The sequence below is a fragment of the Tachysurus fulvidraco genome, chromosome 21, assembly GCF_022655615.1.
Source record: "Tachysurus fulvidraco isolate hzauxx_2018 chromosome 21, HZAU_PFXX_2.0, whole genome shotgun sequence".
In the NCBI taxonomy this organism is placed as follows: Eukaryota; Metazoa; Chordata; class Actinopteri; order Siluriformes; family Bagridae; genus Tachysurus; species Tachysurus fulvidraco.
In genome coordinates, this window is record NC_062538.1 from 3,876,599 (window position 1) to 3,904,098 (window position 27,500).

The 27,500-nt window shown below is 42.7% G+C and overlaps 3 protein-coding genes across 8 annotated transcripts in view; 2 read left to right on the forward strand and 1 right to left on the reverse strand.

Annotated features, from left to right (window-relative positions):
• gfpt2 (glutamine-fructose-6-phosphate transaminase 2) overlaps window positions 1–8,510 on the forward strand; it is a 19,076-nt gene extending 10,566 nt beyond the window's left edge. The window contains exons 8-19 of the mRNA XM_027153449.2: window positions 661–737; window positions 1,683–1,797; window positions 2,202–2,365; window positions 4,019–4,114; window positions 4,300–4,397; window positions 4,482–4,602; window positions 5,320–5,477; window positions 5,581–5,695; window positions 5,925–6,052; window positions 6,214–6,381; window positions 6,606–6,767; window positions 7,452–8,510. Of these exons, the coding sequence (XP_027009250.2) occupies window positions 661–737; window positions 1,683–1,797; window positions 2,202–2,365; window positions 4,019–4,114; window positions 4,300–4,397; window positions 4,482–4,602; window positions 5,320–5,477; window positions 5,581–5,695; window positions 5,925–6,052; window positions 6,214–6,381; window positions 6,606–6,767; window positions 7,452–7,496 (1,447 nt within the window). The 3' untranslated portion in view covers window positions 7,497–8,510. The remainder of the gene's footprint in view (window positions 1–660; window positions 738–1,682; window positions 1,798–2,201; window positions 2,366–4,018; window positions 4,115–4,299; window positions 4,398–4,481; window positions 4,603–5,319; window positions 5,478–5,580; window positions 5,696–5,924; window positions 6,053–6,213; window positions 6,382–6,605; window positions 6,768–7,451) is intronic.
• Window positions 8,511–9,824: 1,314 nt separating this feature from the next.
• mapk9 (mitogen-activated protein kinase 9) lies at window positions 9,825–20,687 on the forward strand. 4 transcript variants are annotated; one of them, XM_027153425.2, is made up of 12 exons: window positions 9,825–10,201; window positions 13,271–13,422; window positions 14,372–14,501; window positions 14,605–14,663; window positions 14,831–14,969; window positions 16,237–16,402; window positions 16,505–16,576; window positions 18,610–18,792; window positions 19,489–19,613; window positions 19,984–20,047; window positions 20,139–20,210; window positions 20,390–20,687. In XM_027153425.2, the coding sequence occupies exons 2-12, from the start codon at window positions 13,307–13,309 to the stop codon at window positions 20,527–20,529; spliced, it is 1,266 nt and encodes a 421-aa protein (XP_027009226.1). In that variant the 5' UTR covers window positions 9,825–10,201; window positions 13,271–13,306; the 3' UTR covers window positions 20,530–20,687. The 4 variants fall into 4 exon arrangements, with proteins under 4 accessions (XP_027009226.1, XP_027009224.1, XP_047661536.1 ...); XM_027153423.2 differs by having other exon boundaries at window positions 9,829–10,201; window positions 20,387–20,687; XM_047805580.1 differs by lacking the exon at window positions 9,825–10,201 and adding an exon at window positions 10,847–10,958 and having other exon boundaries at window positions 20,387–20,687.
• Window positions 20,688–23,482: 2,795 nt separating this feature from the next.
• si:ch211-247j9.1 (rho GTPase-activating protein 22) overlaps window positions 23,483–27,500 on the reverse strand; it is a 6,742-nt gene continuing 2,724 nt past the window's right edge. The window contains exons 1-7 of one of the 3 annotated variants that reach the window (XM_027153421.2): window positions 26,759–27,500; window positions 26,298–26,505; window positions 25,994–26,126; window positions 25,808–25,881; window positions 25,588–25,709; window positions 24,401–25,436; window positions 23,483–24,172 (exon numbers count right to left, since the gene is read on the reverse strand). The exon at window positions 26,759–27,500 is cut by the window's right edge and continues 1,139 nt beyond it. In XM_027153421.2, coding sequence (XP_027009222.2) covers window positions 23,935–24,172; window positions 24,401–25,436; window positions 25,588–25,709; window positions 25,808–25,881; window positions 25,994–26,126; window positions 26,298–26,505; window positions 26,759–26,852 — 1,905 coding nt within the window. In that variant the 5' untranslated portion in view covers window positions 26,853–27,500 and the 3' untranslated portion in view covers window positions 23,483–23,934. The remainder of the gene's footprint in view (window positions 24,173–24,400; window positions 25,437–25,587; window positions 25,710–25,807; window positions 25,882–25,993; window positions 26,127–26,297; window positions 26,506–26,758) is intronic. The other 2 variants (XM_027153420.2, XM_027153419.2) reach the window with 2 other exon arrangements.

A 27,500-nucleotide genomic window follows, 5' to 3' on the forward strand; every position in this document is an offset into this window, starting at 1 on the left:
CTCTCCTTTCTTTGTTAGGAAAGCTCTCTCTCCTCACTTTTCTCCTCCTATCTGCATAAGCCTGCTGTCATTTGACTTCATTTGAATGAACATCTCACTCAGCCTGTTTAGAAATCTCTGCATTCCTTTCAGCGTTTGACTCTTTGTCCTGAATTACAGCTCCTTTACAGTCTGATAGACATGATTTATTTTAATCCAGATACACACCAGTTCAAACAAAGCAGAGAGAACTTTTGTTTGACACACGTCACCACACCGTTCTACATTACTTAAGAATACCACATTCATCGGGTGTCGTGTTTCATTCCTATTGCTCCAGCAGAAAGGATGTGAACACGGATGTGAGGAGAAGGCGAATCGACCTTTAATTCTGTTGATTTTATTCAACAGTACAGTTGATTTTATTCAACAGTACAGATAGATAAATAAATATAGAAAAATAAATACAGTTCTAGAAGGAGAACGAAGAGCAAACCTGGTCAGAAATCGAACAAAATGACGACTTATCGTGAAAAACGTAGTGCACTAAATATCATCTGTCAGAACAATCACGGTTTTGTGGAAATACACGTCAGATATACGTTTTTTTCTCTCTTCTTGAGATCAGACAGAATATTTTACTGAATTTTAAAAATTCTGGGGGTTTTTTGTGCCTTTTAGGAGAGGAAGTCCTCTGCTTATTGGGATCCGGAGTCAGTACAAACTCTCCACTGAGCAGATTCCCATTCAGTACTACGGTGAGCCTGCACTGTCCTATGAGTCACACACACACACATACACACACACACACACACACACACACACAAAAATCCTGCCTCACCAAACCTGTTTTACCTTTAATGCTCTGTTTAATACATTGTCCTCTTCACTCACACCCTCGGCGAAAGGCACGGTTCGACGTGACATGACGAAAGCAGCACCGTAACAGCACAAGCATGTTGCAGTGCAGGACCTAGATGAAACTCGAGATCAGACGTATTAAGAATTTCGACACGGAGACACAAATAGACACACAATAAAAATTTTAGGATGAGTAAGAAGAGCTTCTGTTTTGGCTTCCAGAGATTAAATTATACAGATTTACACCTTAAGTCTCTTCCTGAATTCTCCACCTTATAATTAAGATTATGGGGTTTAGTTGTTTTTTTTTCCTAATTTCTGGGAATGGGGTCAGAAATATTTTCCACAAATCCCACTTTTTACACTTTTAGAATTATTGACACAGAAATGCCCTTCTTGTAAACGTACGGTCACGACTCTACAGCATATTTACTGTACACTCCTGTAATTGTGCCATAATAGTATGAACAGTTCAGTTCAGTCTTCTGACTGCTAACAGCTGTGGCGTTGTCAGGTTTGGAGCTCACAGTCAGCACGGCGTATTTGGACCGAGCTTTTGAGGTGTTTGTTAAAGGAGAGGCGTAAAAAAGTAAATAGTGAGGCACGTAGAGTAAACGTCTCCTCGTTTACACGGACCGGTAGCATGATGTTTGTGTAGCAAACACTTTTTACTTTGCACAGAAACATTTCAGCGTGTGTGTTTGAACCAAAAGAAAATTGTGTCTGCAATTTAAAATCCAAAGTCCAAGCGTTTATACGCAGCTCACACGTTCTGATGCTCTTGCACTAAAGGTTACACTAAAAACTTTTCCTGTTTTAAGTCATTTTCACTTGATTTACAGGAGAATCAAGAAATGATCATAATAAGAACTTCATCAACAAGGTGGATAAAAGCAATGCCCTGCACTCCGTGGATGACGGGATGGCTGTGGAGTTTTACTTTGCCTCTGATGCCAGGTGACACACACACACACACACACACACACACACACACACACACACACACACACACACACACACACACACACACACACACACACACAAACACACGAGGTCATAAGTTAGGAGTCTCTCAGTGTACATAGAAAAACACATAGAGTAAAATAAAACTTTAAGAAAAGCTTCACCCATGAAATTCCATCTTAAACTATATGTGTATATGAGCTCAGAGCTGCCTCCGTGTGGCCACCAAATATTACTGCAACTTCGGCTTATAATATATATATGTACTGTATATAAAATCATTTAAAACAGAAACATTTAGTCAGAAATGTTTCTTTGCTTTATTGTTAAATCAGTAACTTATATGTCTCTGTCTGTCTGTTTATCTTTCTCTTTGTCTTTCTCTGTCTGTCCCTCAGTGCCATCATTGAACACACCAATAAGGTGATCTACCTGGAGGATGATGACATAGCGGCTGTTTCGGAGGGGAAGCTGTCTCTGCACCGCATGAACCGTAGCGCTGGAGAGGACCCTGTTCGAGTCATCCAGACCTTGCAGATGGAGCTACAGCAGATTATGAAAGGTCAGAAATACACACACACATAGACACACACACATGCACACACACGCACACATGCACACACATGCACACACACGCACACATACACACACACAGCACACACACACACACATACCACAGTGTTGCATTAACACCCACAGTGTCGAATTAACACCCACAGTTACACCCGCATACACACACACAGACGCACACACTCACACACATACAAACACACACACCAGACACACCACAGTGTCGCATTAACACCCACATTGTGGCATTATCACACAAAGTGTTGCAGTGTCGCATGAACTCCCAGAGTGTCGCATTAACACCCACAGTGTCTCATGAACTCCTACAGTATCGCATTAACACTCAAAATGTCGCATTAACACTCAAAATGTCGCATTAACACTCACAGTGTCTCATTAACACCCACAGTGTCTCATTAACTCCCACAGTGTCTCATTAACACCCACAGTGTCGCATTAACACCCACAGTGTCTCATTAACACCCACAGTGTCTCATTAACACCCACAGTGTCGCATTAACACCCACAGTGTCTCATTAACACCCACAGTGTCTCATTGACACCCACAGTGTCTCAATAACACTTACAGTGTCGCATTAACACCCACAGTGTCTCATTAACTTCTACAGTATCACATTAACACTTACAGTGTCGCATTAACACCCACAGTGCCTCATTAACTTCTACAGTATCACATTAACACTCACAGTGTCGCATTAACACCCACAGTGTGGCATTAACACCCACAGTGTCTCATTAACACCCACAGTGTCTCAATAACTTCTACAGTATCACATTAACACTCACAGTGTCGCATTGACACCCACAGTGTCTCATTAACACCCACAGTGTCTCATTAACACCCACAGTGTCGCATTAACACCCACAGTGTCTCATTAACACCCACAGTGTCTCATTGACACCCACAGTGTCTCATTAACACCCACAGTGTCTCATTAACACTTACAGTGTCGCATTAACACCCACAGTGTCTCATTAACTTCTACAGTATCACATTAACACTTACAGTGTCGCATTAACACCCACAGTGCCTCATTAACTTCTACAGTATCACATTAACACTCACAGTGTCGCATTAACACCCACAGTGTGGCATTAACACCCACAGTGTCTCATTAACACCCACAGTGTCTCAATAACTTCTACAGTATCACATTAACACTCACAGTGTCGCATTGACACCCACAGTGTGGCATTAACACCCACAGTGTCTCATTAACACCCACAGTGTCTCATTAACACCCACAGTGTCTCAATAACTTCTACAGTATCACATTAACACCCACATTGTCACATTAACATCTAAAGTGCTGCTTTGACCCCTGCAGTGTTGCATTAACATAAAAGTAGTAAGCAGTTGTTCCACCACACAAAGCCCTAAATCTACAGCAGTATACACTTTCAGGTTTTCAGGTACTAAAAGAATTATCAATTGAAGTTTTATTAACAGTGGACGTACGCTCAAAGAGGAAAGGACAGATAGGTTTAGTAAGTTTGTCCTGCCGTGTTGATCAGAAAAGCATGACAGAACGTACATAATGAGAAGGTTGATAGGCTGCTCTCTCAGCTCCATTAAAGCTCTTCAGTACACTTATGCAAGCTATTGTGCTTTTTTTAACCACAGGCAACTTCAAAGCCTTCATGCAGAAGGAAATCTTCGAGCAGCCAGAGTCTGTCTTCAACACCATGAGAGGTCGGATCTGCTTCGACACAAACACAGGTAGAGTCTGACACACATCGCACTTCCTCTAGAGCTCAAACACCCCGATGATTTAGAGCAGCTCGTACAAACAGACACCGCTTTAAACGCCATCAGATTCAAGTCTGTCGCAGAAAATATTTAGATTTCAGACTGGTAGAGAGAGGAGTGTGTAACCTTCCTAACCCATGCGCTTGTGTGTGCAGTGGTGCTCGGTGGATTAAAGGATCATCTGAAGGAGATCAAGAGATGTCGCCGCCTCATTATAATCGGCTGTGGCACCAGCTTTCACGCGGGAGTCGCAGTAAGTTGATTTAGATGTCTTTGCACACGGATTCATATGTAATATCCGATTAAACTGACATCTGGAACCCTCCTGTGTGCTCAGACGCGCCAGATCCTGGAGGAACTAACAGAGCTTCCAGTCATGGTGGAGCTGGCCAGCGACTTCCTGGATCGTACAACTCCGGTCTACAGGGATGACGTTTGCTTTTTTATCAGCCAATCAGGTACAGCACTTCAACTTGCTCTGACGAAACTGCCTTAACAAATCCCTTTAAAGCAACAAAAATAAAACCTCAAACACTTTATTCCAACGCCATCTGACTTGCAGAACACAAACCCATCATTTACACATTGTTAATAGAATTTTTTAACATTTTTATTTTCTTATTAATAAATACAGAAAAGGCAATTTAATAATAACCCTCATTTAATAACAACGCTTCTGACCTAACTTGGAAATCTTTCTAATTTTCACATATTCAAGCCACAAATTGGAATAAAATAAAGAAAACACCGCGTCGTCCGAGCACCTGTTTTGTTAGCAACAAGCTAGCTAGCTAATATTGATAATCATGAGATTTTTATGTTGATTGAGCTAAAGAAAATTCTCATACAGTAGTGTAGCGTGTTTTATTTACTGTAAGCAGCCGTGTTAGTTTGAAGGACATCTTCCGGACTTTTCTAGTAGATGACGAAGCATTATTTTTGGTTTCTTCTTGTGAGACATAGTAAGTTACAAGCTTCTGCATGTAATAAAAGAAACATTCTTTTTTAGTTTAGGTAGGGATTTGTTTTGTGTTCGTTTTCGTAATGTAGCTTCATGGCAACAGAATGAAGAATTAAACGAGGAATAGTGTTTCTAAGGTAATGTATAGTGAAATAAGCTGGTGTGTGTGTGTGTGTGTGTGTGTGTGTGTGTGTGTGTGTGTGTGTGTGTGTAGGTGAGACAGCTGACACTCTGATGGCTCTGCGCTACTGTAAGCAGAACGGCGCTCTGACCGTTGGCATCACCAACACAGTGGGCAGCTCCATTTCCAGAGATACCGACTGCGGAGTCCATATCAACGCCGGACCTGAAATCGGCGTAGCCAGCACCAAGGTATGACACGTCATCTGTTACAGACGTCGTCAGATCCTTCTCCTTCTCACTACCTCTCCGTCTCTGTAAATAAGTCACGAGTCTGTCTTGTGCTCCTGTGCAGGCCTACACCAGTCAGTTTGTGTCTCTGATCATGTTCGGACTGATGATGAGTGAGGACAGGCTCTCGCTGCAGAAAAGGAGGCAAGAGATCATCGAAGGCCTTCGAAGACTGCCAGGTATCGTATCGTGTTACACCTTAAAATTCGTCTTCTGCTGTTTTACTCAAACAATTTTGTTTAGCTATAATTATTTCCTTGAGGTTATTGCCTGGTGATTCAGGGTGGTGTTCGTTTTACTTAGTTACCTGCATTCAATGCACTCACTCTCTCTCTCTCTCTCTCTCTCTCTCTCTCTCTCTCTCTCTCTCTCTCTCCCTCTCTCTCTCTATTCACTCTGTTCATTCAGATATGATCAAAGAGGTTTTGGCTGTTGACGATGACATCAAGAATATCGCGGACGAGCTGTTCGAGCAGAGGTCTCTGTTAGTTATGGGCCGTGGCTACAACTATGCTACCTGCCTTGAGGGGGCGCTGGTGAGTACGATACAGTTTAAAAGACATTTCACTCATGAAATCTATCCAAACTAATCAGGAGCTCGCTTAGAGTGCTTTAAATCACTGCAGGTGAACATATCTGTTGGTAATGACGAGATGAGAGGATATAAGTAACGAGCAAGTCATGATACTTTTTTCAGAAAATTAAAGAGATCACGTACATGCACTCAGAAGGCATTCTGGCTGGAGAGCTGAAGCACGGACCCTTGGCTCTGATCGACAAAAACATGCCTGTCATCATGGTGATCATGAAAGATAGCTGCTATACCAAGTGTCACAACGCCCTGCAGCAGGTCACAGCTAGACAGGTAACACACAGAATCTAATCTAACTAACTATTATAACTAACTAAATTATACTAGATTCTCATATAGTCGCAAAGGTCACTACATGCAAATGTTGTCCAATCTGTAGAACGACTCCAGAGTAATTTGTAAAGAAATTTACACTAGTTAACCCTAATTATGCACCGTATAATTTTTTTTGCAATTCGGCATCGTTCCATAAACAGTTAAAAATGTTTGTCACTTAGGGTCGCCCCATCATCCTGTGCTGTAAGGATGACACAGAGAGTTGTAAAATGGCGTATAAGACCATCGAGCTGCCACACACAGTCGACTGCCTGCAGGGGATTCTGTGCGTCATCCCCATGCAGCTCATGTCCTTCCACCTGGCGGTACTCCGGGGATATGATGTGAGTAAACATCTAGAAATTAGGGCGCTTAGATTAAAATGTGTCATATTAAACCTGAGTTTGGATATTTGTTTTATTCAGGGTCGTTTCCTGTTAGTGCAGAATTGTTAAAAAAATTATTTGTTATTCATTTTATTCAGCTTTTTTATCTAATCTTTTTCAACAACTTACAGTCTAATCGAACATTTTTTTTATCAGTACGAACAAATGAATTATTTTTCGCTGCGAGTCTGATATTAAATGAGTCAGGACTCCACAGTATGTATGCATTACTATTATATAATCTGTGATCTGGAACTAGTGTCCAAGCTGCTGTTATAGAAATGAATCAATATGAATCACTTTTGATTCCCGATTCATTCAGATTTGAGATTTCAGCAATACCGTGGGATAAAAATTGTATAAACTGTGAGCTGGAACTAGTGTCCAAGCTGCTGTTATAGAAATGAATCAACACGAACCGATTTTGAGTAACGAGTCACTCAGATTCGAGATGTCAGCAATACCACGGGATAAGAGTTGCTGCTGTTATAGAAATGAAGCAATATGAATCAATTTTGATTCATGATTTACTCAGATTTGAGACTTCAGCAATGGCATTGGAATAAGAATAGACGTATTACAGAATTACAGACGTATCTGTGTTTTTTTCCCAAAACTCACCTGCTACTCTGTCTTCATCAGGTGGACTGCCCAAGGAACCTGGCCAAATCTGTGACAGTGGAGTAACCCATAAAAAAAAAAACACGTGTCCTAGTAGTCTACACGTGTCTCCCCTACTAGTGCAATTCCAAGTGTGGGTGTTTACGTGTGAGATAATGTGTGTAAGCGTGCGTGTGTGTCTGTGTCTGTGTGTGTGTGTGTGCGTATGTGTGAACTTGTACATATTTATAAACTACGACCAATGAACCAATGTGACGGTGGTCCGGTTATGTGCGTTCGATCACCTTTCTTTCCGTCAGTGCCTAAAGTAAAGGGAGCCCTAAACTGTGCCTTAAAACCTCTGTGCTCTGGAGAACATACTGTGCTTTCCAGAGATACACAGCCAGGTGGAATGTTTTCTTCTTTCCTACTAGTGTGCAATACTTATAAGCTAACGGGACCCAAAACAACCTTCGTAGGGGGTCGAGTGGGTAAAGGGGAGCCGAACGGGATGAGATGAGAGGAGATGAGATGATTTTTTTTTTTGCTGAGAATGAAGTGAAAGTTTAACCGTTAACGACAGCACAGAAAAACACTAAAACACTGTAAAGCCACCCGCCCATAATTCATCTCATTTTACACCTTTATTAGTATTTGTTCATTGTCAAAACAATTTTGTTAACATTTTTATGTTTAAATAACATGATAACACTTACGTACGGGATAATATTGGGTCTTTACGTACACTTTTCAATGAGGAATTTTTTTTTTTTACTTTAAAATATTTACATGATTTAAGTGATTTCATCTATTTATATTGTGTAGAAATAGATAACTTATTTTATACTTTCTGAGGCTGAGCTTGATCACCAGCTTCCGTTGTCCCCGGTCAGTCTTATGTCTGTCATTCTTTCTTATATGCTACTTCTATTCATGTTTATATTCATAAATGCAAATCAGTTTTATTATACCTTTTTTTTTTATTTGGGTTTTAGGATTTTTTTTTCTGCATATGAAGATCAATCATTTGGAAACCTTTAGTATTTTTTCTTACTGTGATTACTTGTAATAAGACAAATGAATAAATCATATATGACAGGATTCTTTCTTGTGTTGATTTCTCGAAACTCTGAGCTCAGGATTTTACCAAAAGCTGCGTGTTTGAATACCAGGACATACATGATACAGGATATAGTGGCTCTTAAATACAAAAGCCATTACACAGACAGTCCACATGGTACTCGTCATATAATATACAAATATTTAATCGGTTTCCGAAACACCTCTCATAGACAATTAACTGGGCTGAGATCTGGTGATTGTGAAGTGATAGCATAAAATTTACAGAATTGATTCATATTCTTGAATTCATATGCCTGACGAGTCCTTGTATCTTGTATTATAGTAAATAATAGAATTTATTTATGATCATTTAAAGACTGTTCCTCAACTGGTGGATCTGGAACCAAAATGATCTGAAACAAATAAAAACAAATCAAATTTTATTTGTCACATACAGATACATACAGAGTCTTGACATGCAGTGAAATGCTTTTTGCATCTGTCTGGTATTCAAGCAAAAGGAATGCAATTTGCTATAAAAAAAAATATATAACCAAAAGGAGGTAGATAAATAAAAAAGTATAAACTATATAAAAAAGAAACTATATAAAATATGAAAATATGAGTGAAAAATAATTTATATACATTTACATAAATGCATATGGTTTTAATTATTGTCCTTTAAGTGTCCATGTGTGGTATGGTGTGTATAAAGTGGTACGGTGCTGTGCAAGTCCGGAGGTAAAGTGACAGTCCAGAGTTAAAGTGTCAGTGCAAAAAAGGTGTTCCGAAAAGCAGTGAAGGGGAAATGTCCAGTACTAGGTCGAGATCTAGATCCAGATCCTGGGTGTTTCAGTACCAAAAATGAAAAAAATAAACATAAATGTGACTGCAGTCCATAATAAATAATACGAAAAAAAAGTGGCTGACTACAGATTAAAGACAGTTTTATTATTATTATTATTATTATTATTATTATTATTATTATTATTATTATTATTATCTGTAAAAAAAAATTTTTTTGCATGAACACAAAGTGAGTTTATATATAATATTGTTTCATAAAAATATTCATAAAGATTAATACATTTCATTTTGACAAATGTTTTAGAATTATATATAAAAAATTGCACTTTATTCACATTTAGCAGACACCCTTATCCAGAACAGGCTTACAATTTAAGTCGAGGTTTAAGGGCCTTACTCAGGGGCCCAAGCAATGCCAATCCAAGACCTGGGATTCGAACCTATGTCCTTCTGATCAGTTGTCCAAAGCCTTAACCAGTAGGCTAAGACAAATACCACGTGGGATTCAATTCCCACTTCCGTACTAAATAGTATGCTGTGCACTAGTTCGCGTGCTCGTAACTTTAGCTCTTAGCTGCTAAGTTCCAACTTGAGAAGACGGCAACGCCATGACATCATCCCAGCTCGTGTGTTCACACACACACACACACACACACACACACACACACACACACACACACACACACACACACACACACACACACACACACACACACACACAGACCTCCGCCCCTCCAGCCATGCCACCAAGCCACGGGCAACACTTCGGATTTTACCTTGAAAACCCTTAAAGAAGGACAGAAAACCGGCCTCACCTCAGACACCTAAACTAACAGCGCAGGCGGTGTGTGTGTGTAAAAGCGAGCCGTTATCTGGCGTGTATATGGGAGAGAACTGGAGACAAACCAGGAGCTGAGGAGGAGGTACGTGAGCGTCCATTGAGCAAACAGGCTAATGAACAATCTGTTCGGCTCATGTCGCTTCACACACGTTTTAGCTCTTTTATAGGACCGTGAACTTGTGTGTTGTGATAACCTTGATACACAACTGCACAGTTTAAACATACAAACTATATAACGTCATATGTTTGTTTATTAGCAGAATAACAACCGCTGTCACTTTGTGTGTGTGTGTGTGTGTGTGTGTGTGTGTGTGTGTGTGTGTGTGTGTGTGTGTGTGCGTGTGTGTGCGTGCGTGTGTGCGCGCGCTAGCCGGGTGTTAGCCGTGTTTTCTCGAAGCTAACATGCTACATACGGTGAAGGTATATTGCTGAGGTAAAGTAACGACTATGACCTGTAGCTACATCCAGAATTAAAATAAATAAATAAATAAATTCACACGGATTGTAAGCATGAAATCGTACAAACAATCATACAAGCGTGTGGAAGTGAGTGGAAGAAATCGCAGGTCGATCGGGTTTGTGTGATTGATTAGGAAGCTAAGTCCACTTCTTAATGTTCTTAATGCGTACTGAAAAGTACGATAGAATAGTGCGGGTTTGTGCGTACTGTTTAGGACGGAAGTACGCGCTGTAAGACGCAGTGACGTAACCGCACTTCTTTCTAGTATAAAAGCTGTATGTAATGGTTTGCCTTTTAGGGCAGTTTCTTAGACACAGAGTACATCTGATTGTCAGAATTGTCTTTCGGAACTGACACCGGATCAGAGAATTGTTCCGAGGTTTGTGTGTCAGCTAATGTTTGATGTTTGATACTGATCCAGATTCACTAAAGCTCCTGTTGATAAGGAATGCAAATCAGATCCAACAGAGGCACAGAGATGGAGTGGATTTAACACGAGCTGCGACCAGAGCCGACACGAACGATCCTTGTCGGGTCGGTCAGAAAGCACGGCGTAAGTGATCAGGATTACTGGAAAACGTGTCCGATCTGATCTGACGTCTATCGATCCAGTGTTTCAGACCAACACCCTTCCTGATGGAGGCTTGTCTGATCTCCTTGTCTGATTGTTTCTGATACAAGTCTTGTCGACTACCTGGCCTTGATATGAGCTAAGACGTTCTACACGTTTTTGAGGGAAATGTATTTAATCGATTTCATCCTCATCCGTACACCGTACACCCACCGTTCCTCTGTCCATCCCTCCCTCTCTTCCTATCGCTGTGATTTATGTGGCCACACGATGTCATCGTGTTTAATCTTAGGACACCGTAAAAGAGTCGTGTAATGGAAGTCACGGATCGAACCTCGGCCCGGATGGTGGTTACGAATCGCACGAGTGAAGCGAAGCGTTAGCTCCTGTATTTTGATAGGGACCGTTGCTTGGAACGTTAAGAACGGAGTTCGGTTTAATCACGGCTTGTTAAAGACAAATAGAGGAATAACACTGGACGAGGGAAGGAGGGAAGAAGCAGCACCCTGGCTGAAGGTCTGTTCTGCCTTTATGTGTCACTGGACTATTTACATCTCCTCAAGCTCATGTGACAAGGCTGTACTCACCTTTGTGTGGATTTGTCGATCGACATTGGGATCTCATTGTTTGTAATTTACTAACCCATTCAGTTTGTCGTCTCGTCTGGAATTCATCTTTAGCTCGGTCGTTACTTGGGAGGCTGCAGTAAAAAATAAAATAAATAAAAACTCTTTCACAGTCTTTCACAGTTGGAAATATGGGAACGAAGCACCAAGGCAAGCGGGAGCTGTTTGCTGTGTGCTTTCTTTCTGTGATTTAGCACAGGAGGAGTTCAGCTCAAAAGAGTTGGCATTTACATATCACTTAGTGTGATCTGTAACTCATCCCTAAGCTGTTGTTGTTGTTGTTGTTTTCTTTACCATTCAGAGGAACGTATATTTCTTATGTGGATGAGATTAGCTTGGCCATCTGGGCTTACAAACCTACGAACATTTTTTCCCCCTCTCATTTCAGTCTGTTGATACTGCTTGGTGAATTCGGTAAGTTAGTAAGTAGTTCTGAGACAACGGAGTGGTGGCTGCGATTTACAATGTTTCTAGGGGGAACGATGAAGAGTGAAGCTTTTTATTTCAGCTTCAGCTAATTCCTGTAGAAATTCCAGACTATAATATGTCTAATATGGTGAGATGTAATTTGGCCACATTTTCTTTTTAGCTTATCATCCTCTCAAGAAACAAGCAAGACACTTACAGCTCATGAACCCAACCCTCATTGATTACTTAACTCCTTTTGGGTTTTTTTCTGTGTTCGTATCATCCAGGAATTAGTCAGCAGTATCACATCATGATTTTCATCAGCTCGATTTTTTTTTTTGTTCTGCATTTATTTCTTACTGTAAAAGTGATGCCACTGCTCCGGCGGTTGCCTGTTGTCAGAACTAGCTCCATTAAGATATTGGATTATAGCGCTCTCTTTAACCCGATTACGTTCATCCGTTTCCACGGCGGATCAGACACCCTTAATAAGAAGCTAGTCTGACCTTGGCAAATGGAGTTGCGGAAATGCTAACGACGTTTATCTCGCCAGGCTTGGCTCGACACCGCCGATCAACACGTCTCACCTAATAAGAATCAGAGAGTTTAAGAGGATGAGCAGAAGAGGAGATCGTTTAGGAGCGAAAGACCTGGAGAGAAAGACGGTCCGGTTCTTCCGTCATACATGAACTCCAGGATGAGATGGAAATCACTTCACCTCGTCGTCTGTCGGACAGTTAGATTAGACAGTGATTAATTAGAAAGTCACGTTTGACGGTAAGCGAGATCGATGTCTGAACGTAGCTCTCGCCTCGTCTTGAGTTAATAATTGCCATTTTTCTGACATGATCCTCATTGATTTTAATGAAGCTTCATGTCTGGTTCTTGTTGTATGAGTCATTCAGAGGGTCATCTCCCACACACAGCTCTGAGACGGTAAAGCTGCCGAGGAACGAGTGTACACACCAAGCGATGACTTGGCGTAATATCTCTCAGCCAAGCGCATCACCCCTCTCTCTCTCTCTCGCTCGCTCTCTTTCTCCCCCCGCTCGCTCGCTCACTCTCTCCTGTTTTTTTCCCTCTCAGGTCTGAATTGTCCAGCTGCACTCAAATAGAGGAGCCATGAGTGAAGGAGAAGGACATTTTTACAGCGTGCAGGTGGGGGACTCCACCTTCACGGTGCTGCGGCGCTACCAGCAGCTCCGTGCTATCGGCTCCGGGGCGCAGGGCATCGTCTGGTGAGTGGGTACCGAGTGCCACCGTCACGCCACCTCCATCAGCGTAACCCATTAACACTCGTATAGACGAAGAAGTGCTAGAGATTTCCGAACGTGCCGTCTGTTGATGAGCAAGACTACAAATACGTAAAATGTTAACGTTCACCGCCGGTATATATGAGCTGTGATGGAAAAGGGGTGTGGCCTCTGTGTGTAAAATAAACCCATGGTTAAGCAAGAGTGTTAATTGTGTTTTGCAGTATTGACTTGCGCAGCTATAAAAACGCATTTCGAACGTGTGCCGCCTCGTAACAACACAGATCGGCGAAACAATGCAGAAGAATATCGTCACACACACACACACACACACACACACACAAAACAAAGACCTAAAAGTGCTAGCATGGTTAGCTCACTTTTATGGGTAGTGTACACCGGTATACCTCCTTCTGTATTATAGTATGGAGCTATGTGCCGCTTTGTCTGCTCCAGGGAACACTGGCCATGAATGAGGCTCAAGACCATTGTAGAAAATAAATGATATGCACACACACGTGTACACCTAGGGACAGTGTACCCATGTCCTGGCGTGTTTTTTGGGGATGCGAGAGGAAGATGGAGAACCTGGAGGAAACCCGTGCTGACACGGGAAGGACATGCTCAGAATCTCCATGTTCTCGTCTCAGCAGTAGGAGACCAGGTATTTGCTTGACGGTGATGCAGGGCTTTCCTGTAGTACATGTACTGGTGACCAGTTGACCCAGGGGGGGTAACGTTCTGGCCAAATTCCCTGATAGTCAACTACTGATCGTTCATGGTCCTCATGGAAAGATATTGCCCACGTCTTTTTTTTTCTGGCATGCTATTTCTGATGCGTATTATTATTACTATTGTTATTATTATTATTATTATTATTATTATTATTATTATACTGGCCTCTTTTTTTTTTCCCCCCACCCACCGCATTAAGCTCTGCTCTTGACACGGTCCTGGGCATCCCTGTAGCGGTGAAAAAGCTCAGCCGGCCTTTTCAGAACCAGACCCACGCCAAGCGAGCCTACAGAGAACTGGTGCTGCTAAAATGCGTCAATCACAAGAACGTACGTCACCACCTTCTCCACCACCACACTCCTCTCCCACGTTTACTCGTCACGCTAATCATCCCAGCCGACTCGATCACCCGTGTCTCTCCTCTCTTCACAGATCATTCGTTTACTCAGCGTCTTCACACCTCAGAAGTCTCTGGAGGAGTTTCAGGATTTGTAAGCAACAAGTTCTTTTTCTCTCTCTCTCTCTCTCGCCTACGATGCTTTTACACACTGGACAGATTTACCTTTTTTTTTATTATTATTATTATTAGTAATAATAGTTTTATCGAAGCTGTAATGCACACTGCAAGGGTGCAGATAAATGATGTTCTGCCTCCTAGGTACCTGGTGATGGAGCTGATGGACGCCAGTCTGTGTCAGGTGATCCACATGGACTTGGACCACGAGAGGATGTCCTACTTGCTCTATCAGATCCTGTGTGGCATCAGACATCTGCATTCTGCTGGTATCATCCACAGGGTAATGAGCGTAGTTCATTAAAGGTGTTAAAGCATTTTTCAATCTGTGGTTATTATCAAAGACAAAGATTTGGGCTTTGCTAAAGACGTAAGACTCGAACAAAGGTCTGAAGAAAACGCCGTCTTGACTTCTGTTCATTTAACTCTAAATGAAACGATCAGGGTGGCTCAGTGGTCAGCACGTTAGCCTCACACCTCTAGGGTTGGGGGTTCGATTGCCGCCTTCGCCTTATGTGTGTGGAGTTTGCATGTTCTCCCCGTGCCTCGGGGGTTTCCTCCGGGTACTCCGGTTTCCTCCCCCGGTCCAAAGACATGCATGGAAGGTTGATTGGCATCTCTGGAAAATTGTGTGTGTGTGTGTGTGTGTGTGTGTGTGTGTGTGTGTGTGTGTGTGTGTGTGTGTGTGTGTGTGTGTGTATGAGAGCATGTGTGTGTGTGTGTGTATGAGAGCATGTGTGTGTGTGTGTGTATGAGAGCATGTGTGTGCCCTGTGATGGGTTGGCACTCCGTCCAGGGTGTATCCTGCCTCGATGCCCGATGACGCCTGAGATAGGCACAGTTTTTATGTCTTATAGGCTACTTATCCTCAGGGTTATGATCTGATTTCCATTTCAAAATAGCTCGAATCTCCTGTAGCAATGTTGAGATCCAGCACTTCAGTCTCGCGTTGTCATAAACTCGTACTAACTTTAGATTTGGCGCTCGCTTCTTTTAATAGGTCGTCCCTCACTTTTACGGTTGTACTTTAATAACGACGCAGTGTAGATTCAGACTTTTCGAACAGTCCGTTTGGGTTATTTCATACCCCGAGACATCCTGTGTTCATCTGAACCGCATAAGCACCAAACTGAGGGTCTGTAACCAAGTCTGAGCGATTAAGACGATGCGGTATTTTATAGCTGCTTTACTACATATTTATGCGGTCGACACACCGCCGTATTAAAAGGACAGCCTCAAATTTTACTAGCTCGATTCAGTTCAATTTATTTGTATAGTGGTTTTAACAATGGACATCGTCTCAAAGCAGCTTAAAAATGATAAAGTTTGAAGTTCAATTATTTATTTATTTATTTATTTATTTATTTATTTATTTATTTATTTATTTATTTATTAACAAACAAACAAGAAAACCCAGCAACCAGGATAACATTTCAGTGATGGAAATGTGATAAAACTCCATAAACACAGCTTTGGGACGACGTGTCATGGTTGTAGGAGATGCCCAGAGTCACCACTGAGATCGAACCTTTTCCTTTCCCGCTCCTCAGGACCTGAAGCCGAGCAACATAGTGGTGAAATCAGACTGCACTTTAAAAATCCTAGACTTCGGCCTGGCCAGGACCGCCTGCACTAACTTCATGATGACTCCATACGTGGTGACCAGATACTACAGAGCGCCGGAGGTCATCTTAGGCATGAAGTACAAGGAGAACGGTAACGATCCGAATGGTCACGTTACAGGAATGTTGCGTCTGACTTGTTTAGAAGCCGATTTGAGTTTTGAATACGGTTTGTTTGTGTGTCTTGGCTTTGCAGTGGATATTTGGTCAGTGGGCTGCATCATGGGAGAGATGGTGAAAGGCAGCGTCATATTCCAAGGCACTGATCGTATCCTAGCTGCTCAGTCCAAACTTTCTCACATTAACTTGTGTGTCTGTGGGACTTTTTACACCCGGTCACTTCATGTGTTGTCTCTGATCCGATAGCTATCTGATTTGTTAAAACTGTTCCATTTACATCAGGCCACATAAACGCGTCTCGGCGAATCGGATATCGATCCGATCTTTCTACTCCCGCCCAATATGCAAATATATTTGACATCATTTCCTGGGTAATTGAAATGGAACACGCTTTGGTGTGTGCGGTTGCTACAAAAAACAGCATTTACTGTTTGCTGCATTTTCGCTGGCGGCAGCAGTGCATTTTAAGTCCCAACGAGACGCCTGGGTGAAAGATCAGAGCCAGCGCTGGTGGGAAAACATATTTGTTCTGGCGCGATGCACGACTCGCGAGTCACCGGTGGGTGACGTACTTCCGTTTGGGAGGAGTATAGCGCTGACGTATGTGGCTTGAACAACCACATTCATTTACACCCGTCCAGTTTCATCTGAAACACGTCCCAGACCTCCTCCTGAAGGGGTTTGTACGATCGGATTTATATCCGTCTCGAAACCGTTTCGGAGGGAATTTAGACCTGGTCTTTTTACCATCGGATAGCTATCGGATCACAGAAAACGCATGAAGTGACCAGGTGTAAAAAAACCCCTGTGTAACAGCTCTAAAACATGACAGGATTTTCTTTTTAGTCTGTTTGTTAAGTTGACAGGATTTTTATTCCCCTCCCGGTCTGTATAAGCGCAACGCTTTGCTGCACACACAGATGGCAGCAGAATGCATTTGCAAGGCTTCTTCTCTCCCTGGAGGCAAGATGCTGTTCTTTGGATATGTCTAGACCTCACTGTTTGTTTCTGGTGCAGTGAAATATTTTGTCTCGGTAAGCTTCAATGAGACTGTCCTTATTTCAGAGAGCTGAACACAGTTACAGCAATGAATTCCGGCATTAAGGCCATCCGTAAAAATATTCTTGTTTGCCGTAACCCGACCGACCCTGTCAATGTAGGACCGACTCAAATATTTTTTTTTTCCCTTTAAGTCCGACCGACTTGCCGGGTGTAAATTTGCATTAAGACCGACCTTTTTTTTTGTACTCTTCAAACAACTAATACAAAAGCAATAAAATAATAGTAATTATATTTTAGTAAGTATTGTAAATATATAAATCGCCTAGGCCTACATACAAACGAAGGCTACGTTCTTTCTTTTAAATAGAAACCTGTGACGTTGTCTATGTTTACACTATTGGTTACCGGATGTCACACTATGGCCTGTGCGTTCGCTTCGTCTCATTCACCGTCATAGTCAACGGTCCGCGCTCGGGAATGATGGCTGCGGCTGCAGTAAACAAAATGTTCGCCGTCACCGTTCATAGTCATACGGGTTCGGGCAACATAATACATCTAAAAAAATCATTAAAACAGCTCAACACCGCTTTAACTAGGCACGAAGTTCTGGAAAAACTGTCCAGCATCAAAATAAGGTTTGCGATGATGCGCCGGAAGGCACGAGTTGAAGACCCAGTCAGTGACGTCACGATATACTAATTTGTTTAAAGTCATACCAACGTAATCACCGTCACCAAAATTGTACTTTTTTTTACATTGAAACTTTTTTTTTTACTGTTACTGCAAACCAAAATATTTTTAAGGATGGCCTAAACTAAAAGCTCTGTGTTTACTAAATTGCCCTACAATCACTTTTATTTTAGATAAAAATAAGATATTTATTATTGTAGGTTTAAGCTGTAATCCTGCAGTCTTGCTTTAATATCTAATGGTCTGTGCATGAGCCCCCTTTTGGCTTTCAGACGATTAAAGACTCTATTTTCGACCCCTAAACTCGCAGTGGGAAAAACAGCAGACGTCTCGGTTTGTTTAGATAGAAAACGTTTCAACCTGCTGTCGGTGCGTAACTGTTCACCGAGTAACGTTTTAATCATTATTATACAATTAACCAGAAGTTGCTGTAGTGTAAAACGGATCGGATTTCATTTCCGTTTTTGACCTTAAATTGGCTGCCGCTAGACATTGACCAGTGGAATAAGGTTATCGAGGTGCTGGGAACTCCTTCTCTAGAGTTCATGAACCGTCTGATGGAGACAGTGAGGAACTACGTGATGAACAAGCCACATTTCCCTGGAGTTAGCTTCAGTGAGCTTTTCCCAGACTGGGCTTTTCCGTCAGACACCGAGCACGACAAGCTGAAGAGTAAGACAAGTATTCTTTCACTCACTCTCGCACTCTCTCTCTCTCACTCACTCTCGCACTCTCTCTCTCTCACTCACTCTCGCACTCTCTCTCTCTCTCTCACTCACTCTCGCATTCTCTCTCACTCACTCTCGCATTCTCTCTCTCTCACTCACTCTCGCATTCACTCTCTCTCACTCACTCTCGCATTCACTCTCTCTCACTCACTCTCGCATTCACTCTCTCTCACTCACTCTCGCATTCACTCTCTCTCACTCACTCTCGCATTCACTCTCTCTCACTCATGCCCGCTCGCAATCGCTCACTCACGCTTGCACTCATTCTCGCACTCACTCTCGCATTCACTCTCACATTCTTGCACCTTCACTCTCGCGCTCGCACGCACTCGCTCACACGCACTCACTCGAGCTTGCTCGCACGCACGCACTGACTCGAGCTGACTCGAGCAATTGCTAGCTCGCACCCACTCACACCATCACTCTCGCACGCACTAACTCACACACACATGCACTCACTCACTCACTCACTCACTCTCGCATTCACTCTCACATTCTTTCACCTTCACTCGCACGCTCGCTCTCGCACGCACTCACACCATCAATCTCGCACGCACTCACTCACTCTCGCTCGCACTCACTCAATCTTCGGGATACTCTTGGATAACCTCAACACATCTATCTATATATTCTACCACAGCTAGTCAAGCTCGGGACCTGTTATCAAAGATGTTGGTGATCGATCCGGAGTCTCGCATCTCTGTCCAGGAAGCCTTGAATCATCCCTACATCCACGTGTGGTACGACCCAGCTGAGGCTGATGCGGTGTGTAAACCTTCCTCCCTCACATTCCGTCTGCTCTGTAATTAAAGTCTGTTTCGCCCAAAATCTCATTCATAAACACGTGCGTACATTTACTAACTCACTTCCAGGAACCGGTCAGGTGGTTGTGGAATACACTCACGGCTCGAAGAAGTTTGTAGTTTAGTTTACGTCTTCAAAGTTGTTCTCTTCAACCACAAAAATTCTGTATAGTTTTATGAACAGAGGATTAAAACATCCAACACATCCACTTAGCGACATATTGTGCAAATTAGATGTATTTATTTCTTTTTATGAACTATTCCGTTTTATACCCAGGTGGTCTGTCTGGTGTATTTGCAGTAGCAAAACATTTTTTTTCTCCTCTTTGTAGCCCCCACCTCAAATCTCAGACAAACAGTTGGAGGAGAGGGAACACAGCATAGAGCAGTGGAAAGGTATAAAAGAGTGTATGAGAGATTTACATGTCCCTTTGTCTTCGTGTTCATCCGATAAGATGATTCATTTTACCTGTCTGCCGTTGACCAGAGTTGATCTATAAAGAGGTGATGGACTGGGAAGAGAGGAACAAAAACGGTGTCCTAAAGGAGGAGTGCTCGGGTGAGTTCACCAGAACGTTTGCTTGTGTTGCTTGTGTTCTTTTACAGATGTTTTCATTTGGAGTTGACTCTGTGTGTGTGTGTGTGTGTGTGTGTGTGTGTGTGTGTGTGTGTGTGTGTGTGTGTGTGTGTGTGTGTGTGTGTGTGCTCGCACACACGGTATTTTATGCCTTGCAGTAGATGGTGCGCTGAACAGCAGTGCTACAACCTCTCAGTCTTCGTCTTTTAACGACATCTCGTCCATGTCCACCGAGCAGACGCTGGCCTCGGATACAGATAGTTCCTGCATCGACACCATCGCTGGGGGATTAGAGGAGTGACTGTGAGCCACTGCACTCCATAGCTTGCTCTCCCAATCCCTCACTCCCTCTCACTCTCTCCCAATCCCTCTCTCCCTCTCTCTCTCTCTCCCTCTCTCTCACTCTCTCTCACTCTCTCCCAATCCCTCTCTCCCTCTCTCTCTCTCTCCCACTCCCTCTCACTCTCTCCCAATCCCTCACTCCCTCTCCATTCTCACTCCCTCTCTCTCCCTCTTTCTCCCTCTCTCTCTTCCCCTCTCTCCCAATCCCTCACCCCCCCTCACTCCTTCACTCTCCCTCTCTCTCCCAATCTCTCTCTCTCTCTCTCTTTACATTTTTCTCCTCCACACATTTTTCCAGATGGCCATGTGGACCCTGACTTGTTCCAGACAGACAGGCGGTGACACTCTGGGGCTTTTACTTATGATTCTCTCACAGAATAATTTTTCACCTAGCTTCTTTACATTCAGTCACGTTCCCTAGCCTAATCATGTAAGTAAATCGAGTAGGTATTTAAGAGCAGGCGCTATAAAGGTTCCTATAGTCGTGGCCTGCAAACTCAATTTGGTCAGATTTCTTCGGAAAAGATTACCGAATTCCTTAAATGGAAAAGGCAGCGGAAATATGCTTATCAGTCGAAAAACCCGTTTGCTAAACGAAACATTCGCAATAAGAACGGTTTATTATCATCATGCAGTCAAGCAGAAACACATCGTTTACATTTCACTCCTCGTTCAGTTCGAAATGTCCAATAAACTGTAATGAACGTTTAGATAAAAAGATTACAATGAAGCTCATGGTACTCGCTCCCCTCCCTCCCCTCCCTCCCTTTTTTTTTATTTCTCTTCTCTTTCTCTCTCTCTCTCTCTCTCTCCGTTCTTTTTCATATCCTCCCTCAAGAAGCACAGACACTCCTGGAACCGGCTAATCAATAGCAAGTTCCCTCTTCTGGAAACGTTAACGTTCTCAACGCTCTGTTTAAAGTATTGCATGCCACTCATCTTGAACTCTTTTTAAGAACAGGGATCTGTTTACAGGCTCCCCGATTATGCCTGAACGAATACACTTTAAGAAATGGTAGTGCCTGCTTCTGTATATAGACACGATACACCATGTTTTCAGTCAGAGAACTTGATGATAATGCATCTCACTCCTATAGGGTGTAGCCATGTATATATACATATATGGATTATGTGTACTTTTTTTTTTGTGTGTTTGTGTGTGTCGTGGAAACCCGATTTTACAGCTTCTGTAAAAATGGTCAAGGAAAGTACTGTGTGCCATACGCTTTCGTCATGTTGCGTGCATGATATGAGGAACGCTGAAACAATTTTTCCTTTCTGTATCATTCCAAAGGATTCTGCACAACCTGCAGCATTGTACATTACATACGAACTTGAAGCCGGCGATCGCCTTTTTTTTAAGTTAAACCCATAAGAATGTTTCGCAAATCAAATTTGCATCTTTTTTTTTCTCTTTTTAATCACGTATTGAACACCAATGCCCTTTTACGGAAAGAAACTTGAGCTTTATTTTATACTAAACTCTCTGAGAGACGACCTTGTTCCCGTGTGTCCTGCATTTTCACTGCATCTAGAAGCTGGCATGCTGTGAACCGACACAGAGAGTAGCATTGTATTATAAATCTTGTCCTGTTACCACAACAGCATGTGCTTCACGTCGAGCGGTCTGTTGTTACTGAATTGTCTGTTCAGTTTTTTATTTTTTGCCCTGGGAAAAGAACCGACACGTGACGTCGTCTGTGCCGAGGCTTTGAAACCGATATAACAAACTGTTCAAAATAAAATTCCACTGTATAATATAGCTGTTATTTTACAGGAATGCATGAAAACTGTTGTCCAGTGCGAATCTTCCTTATAGGTGCATCCCAGGGAATGTTTCCTCGAAAAAGTGTCTTTGAAGCTCGTTTTTTTTTCCAGTTCCATACAGTATAAGCCTCGTTATCGACTCATCCGGACGTAAACGTAGCCGGGTTCGTCGTCACACGGCGTGTACGCACCCCAGGCTTCCTCTGACGGACTTTCAGAAAGGACCTCGCACGCGGAAGTGCACGAATGTTCTTCATGCCTTAATATCCTCGCCATTTCGTTTTCTTCAACCTGGTCTGAACATCAAGACGCTTTATGTGGATGGACAGAATGATTAAAGACATTTTCTGTCACCAGGCTAAGAGTTATTTGCTCTTGCACAATAGCTTTCTCACTCGTACACATTTCTATACAATCTCTGTAAAATAGCATCGGTCCAAGTACGACGCAGGTGTGTGTATGACCGCACCTGGTTCTTTTCATAATAGTAGCACGGTAATAATGTATTATGATACATTATGTGCTGCAGTAGTGCACTGTCGGTGTTTTCTTCTTCCCTCTAACTTACTTTCACAAGTTAGCTTGTTTGTTAACGAACGAATGAATGAATGAATGAATTCTGAAAGCACTTTTCGGGAACATACTGTAAGTGAGTCTGATGGTATTAAAGCCCAGTATAAACTGGCCATTAACTCTCTTAAGGGCTTACTGGTGTTTTAAAGGGTATGCCTCTGATATTTTTTGTCACTTGGACAATCCATATCGCTAGAGATGGAACCAGTCGGAATCCTTATCCCACCCACAACCCCTAAAATTTCTTCATCACTCATAAACGACGAAAAACAACCGATTAAAATAATCTTAACCGCGACGTACGGATAATACTTGTATGCTTCTTTGTGGTTTCTATTGTCGTGTCATGTACGGATGTGCTCTTCGTGGGTCGTCGTGATGGAAAACTCCAAGCGAGATTTCGTCATCCAACCCTCAAGTCTGAAACATATGCAAAATCTCAAATAGGATTATAGATCTGTTGCAACTGACTGTCCAATCCATTCATTTTTATGTGAGGGTGCGAAAAGAAGAAAAAAAACTTGTAACAAATTGCCAAATAAATAAATAAATCACTTTAAATTACAGACTCCTTTACATTTCTTACACATTTTATTTCGGTACAAATGCACTGTATTTAAGTAGCTTAAGTATTTTCTATATAGATCTGTGTGACTTGTAAATTCTATTGTTCATCATTTAAGTTTTCATTTAAATCACCCCATCGTTAGTTAGGGAGATTAGTCATACATTAAACTTTAGTATTAAAGTCTTGAGATGTTATATAAGAATCGACTTTTTCTTGTGTATCGTATAACACCATGCTTGCTAACACATCTTACCCCACACACTCGGGTCATTTTATTGTCTTTGTGTTGCCGTGTGGCACAAGGCATTTTTCAGACATGCGTCTTCTTTTTCAATGTTTTTTTTTTTTCCACCCGTTTGGTCCAGTAGGCTTTTAAAATTTGTACATGCCAGAGACAAATGATCACAGTGTTACCAAGATCAGCCTCGGTATGTAAGCTCCGAGACATCAGGAGTGTCAGAAGCTCTGGATGATGCGCTCTGTTTTCCGAGCCTCAGAGTTCAGCTCTCCGAAGGTTTCAAAGAACTGCTCCATTTCTCGTTGTAGTGCAGCATTCCGTCGGTCTGCGTCAGCCCGAGCTCGTTCCATGTTCCGCATCTTGATTTCAGCGACGCTGACATGTCGACGCTGTTGCTCCAGAGTTTCACGCAGTCCCGCTACCTGCCCCCGGAGGGCCTCGTTGCGCTGTTCCAACCTTAACAGATAGATTAAACATATAATGATTTATTTTTTTTCTATAATCTCCCAGAGTAAGCAAGACTAATGCATGTAAGACTATTTCAGTCTGTTTACTGTTTAACGAAAAAGTTGTTTGTGCTGATCAACAGCATGAGGATGTGAAACCATTAGTGTTTTCTATGTGAACTTTGGACAGTTTAATGACAGTGAGAAAGTTCTGATGCTCTGATGAGGGTGTTCAGACCTGTTGATCTTGGCCTCGTACTCCGCTTTCTGCCTGGCCATTTGCTGCCGTAGGCCAACCACGAGGCACTGTATTGCTTGAGAGGCAGGGGGGTCTTGAGAATCTGTAGAAGCATTTGGAAGAAAGACCTCACTGCTACCTGTACTTAATGGGGCATCTGTGGGGGCAGTGGAAGAGGCAGGAGAGCATGGGTGTAAGTCACTTTCTCCAAGGTCTGATCTGTAAGAAGCGAAACAAACGGAGCTGTGGCAAGGACTAGCGGTTCCACCGCTACCAGAGCCCCCATCCCCAAGCAGAATCTCACAGGAGGACCAGGAACTGGTGATGTCAGCCATTCTAGCAGTGCCACCCTCCAAGTCTACCATCCCAGTGCCAGCTTCACCTTCTTCTATACAGTCATCCCGATGCACCCCAGTGACCATGTTGTCATACACAGATAATGTGCTGTCCTGGGCTTCACTGCTCCCACCACTTTCTCCTAGAATTCTCTCAGTCTCCCAGCCACATTGCCCTAGGCCTGGCCAGCTTGTAGACTGCATACAGCTCTCATGTCCAGCTTCTCCAACTATAATCGTTGAGGAAGAGGCAGTTGGTGGAGTGGTTGGGGGAGGCAAAGGTCCAGAGTGAGGAGACTCCAGTGCCAAGAGGGATGGACCGTGGTTTTCGTAAAGAAGAGTCGAGCTTGCCTGAGGGGAGACTTCCTGTTTTTGCTGCTGTAGCTCTTCTAGGTGATGCGGGGTGTGTGAACTTTGGAAGGAAAATCTCCGTTCGGACATAAGAGGTAGTGAGAATTTCCTGGAGCATGGTGTGAAAGTCTGAGCTGGTTGGTGCTCACCATCACTGTTCAATCCTAGATGAGGGTGTCTTTGAGGAGCAGCAGGCTTGGTGTACATCCACTCTACCTGGCTGCCTTGTCTATGCGTGGAAGCAAAAGCTGGTCCTGAGGTTTTTGGTGCCTTGCGGTTGTTTTCTCTTGAGAAGAGCATGCTGTGTTCTCGGATCAGCTCTGACATCAGATGCTGTATTATAGCTGCACCTAGTGAGAAAGGTCAATAAAAGTATTAATGGTATGACTAAAAGGCATTTGAATTTTTTTGCCTACTGGTATCGAAATCAGAATACACAGCCTATAGATCTCTGGCTCCAACAGAGCTTGCCTAGTACCACCCCTGTTTTGTGTTTCTTACCCCCAATTATACTTTCAGGGTCTTCAGCTTTAGGTCGAAGAATGTTTGGCCCAAAAACCGTTGCTAGGTTTTGGATACTCATCTTATTGGTGCTAGAGAAGGACTGGACCTCATTTAAGAACCTGCAACAAGAGGATTTGTCCATCACTCGAATGTTGGAGATGCACACGTTTAATAAATTCGTAGCAACAATTGTTCCAATCTTAAATCTAGCACTTACTGACAGATGTACTTCAGCAGTTTAAAATTAGCTACAGGGAGCTCATGAAGAAGGTTTCTTAACTCCAGCAGTCCCTGAAGCCAGACCAGAAGAAGGTTATATAAAACCTTATACGGTATGTATGATCAAGATTTAAAACATTTTAACCTGTGCAACACACTACACTTTAACAGAATAGGAGATTACCTGTTCCCTGTCCGAGGAGATTTTTTTGCCACATATAAGAAACTCTTGATAGCGGGAGAAGGGTACTAGTGGTTCAGGCAACTCTCTAAGGTACAGCTTCAGCAGAGAGGCCACTGTGTGGACATCTGTGCTGCTAAGATACAAAAATAATAATAAAACCCCACAGAATGCTGTCTACTTAGTCGTCATGTAGCTAAAGGTCTTGATCCTTTGGCATTTCACATCATACAGTATATAACATCTCCAAAACATCATGTACAATAACCCCTAACAAATGTTCTTAGTGATCTTACCCATCACTTACCTATCAAAGGATGGTTTTTCACCAGCATCAAAAGCCTCCTGTAGCTCTTTGACAAGCGTTGCCTGGCCAGGTTGCCTGAAGAGCCCAACTTCCATCAAACCCTGCTCCCTGATGAAGTCCACACACTGCTCCACCACAAGAGGAGCCATGTGGTCTCCATACCTGCGCTCGTACAGCACCGTCTCCTCCAACCGCTGCCCAAACACACCTTAAAGTACAAGACAAGGGTGTAATCAATCAAACCCTAGGTTCTTACTGTACCTGAACTTAAAACAAGCTTCAAGGGTTATGATGCAGTTATCATTTCAGAAAATACAATGCTGCAGTACACGACATCAGCATGCAGTTCAGAGACATGTTTTTGAACTCATAAATTTCAAAGCGAACGCTGTTTGAGATGCTGCTGCTGCACTGCACCAAAATCTCTCAGCACGTCTCTGTAAAAAGCTTAAAATACTCACGCCTTCTAAAGCTCAGCACTCTTTTTATTTTTCTGTAAGCAGAGTTGGAGAGGTAGCTTCCTGTTCGGTGGACTGCCTGCTTGCTCTCAGGCATCTTCCTCTCTCCTCCTTGCTTGTATCTTGCGTCTTTGATTCTCAGATTCACGCCTTCCGCCGGTTTTAAAATCACAGCATCTCTGAATGACTTAGTATCCTAGACGTATCCTAGAATGGAACAAAAGGTAAAAAAAATCCTGTGTCCCACTTGTGTCTCACTCCGTCTTCTTCCTCTTTTCCGTGTGCAGGTAAATTGATAAACCTCAGTGCTCTGTGAGCCTTGGAGCTAAGAGGAGGCACTCCCTGTCTTGTCCTGTTTATGTGCACTGACCCTCAGGCACAAATATGCGTGCTAATCAGATATATCAACATTCCGACAGTGAAAACAATCCTCCTTTATTAGGAGGCGTTGTTCATATTCGATATGCTCCATACGTACAGGTTTTTATAATAAACTCGCTGAGCTGTTTCAGTATAAATCAAAATCTCAATAACGTTTGTAGGAGAAAACAGAACCCAAATCCAAGACGAAAGTTTCTGCTATGGAATCGAACGAAAGACCAAATAAAGCTGCAGTTTCTGTTTCAGCTCTTTATGAATGTCCCACCAGCTCAGACTTGTCCGGTCCTCTCGGAGTGTCCAGCACCTCCTCTTCTCCTGTCTACGGTGCATGTCCACTGAACTCCAGCCAGCTTTGGTTGAAGGT

What these genes read in the sequence shown, in the direction of transcription:
- mapk9 (XM_027153423.2), top strand. Translation starts at nt 13,307, where the DNA reads ATGAGTGAAGGAGAAGGACATTTTTACAGCGTGCAGGTGGGGGACTCC. An exon ending in GGGGCGCAGGGCATCGTCTG is followed by an intron (nt 13,423 to 14,371) that starts GTGAGTGGGTAC and finishes CACCGCATTAAG; the next exon opens with CTCTGCTCTTGACACGGTCC. An exon ending in CTGCTGGTATCATCCACAGG is followed by an intron (nt 14,970 to 16,236) that starts GTAATGAGCGTA and finishes CCCGCTCCTCAG; the next exon opens with GACCTGAAGCCGAGCAACAT.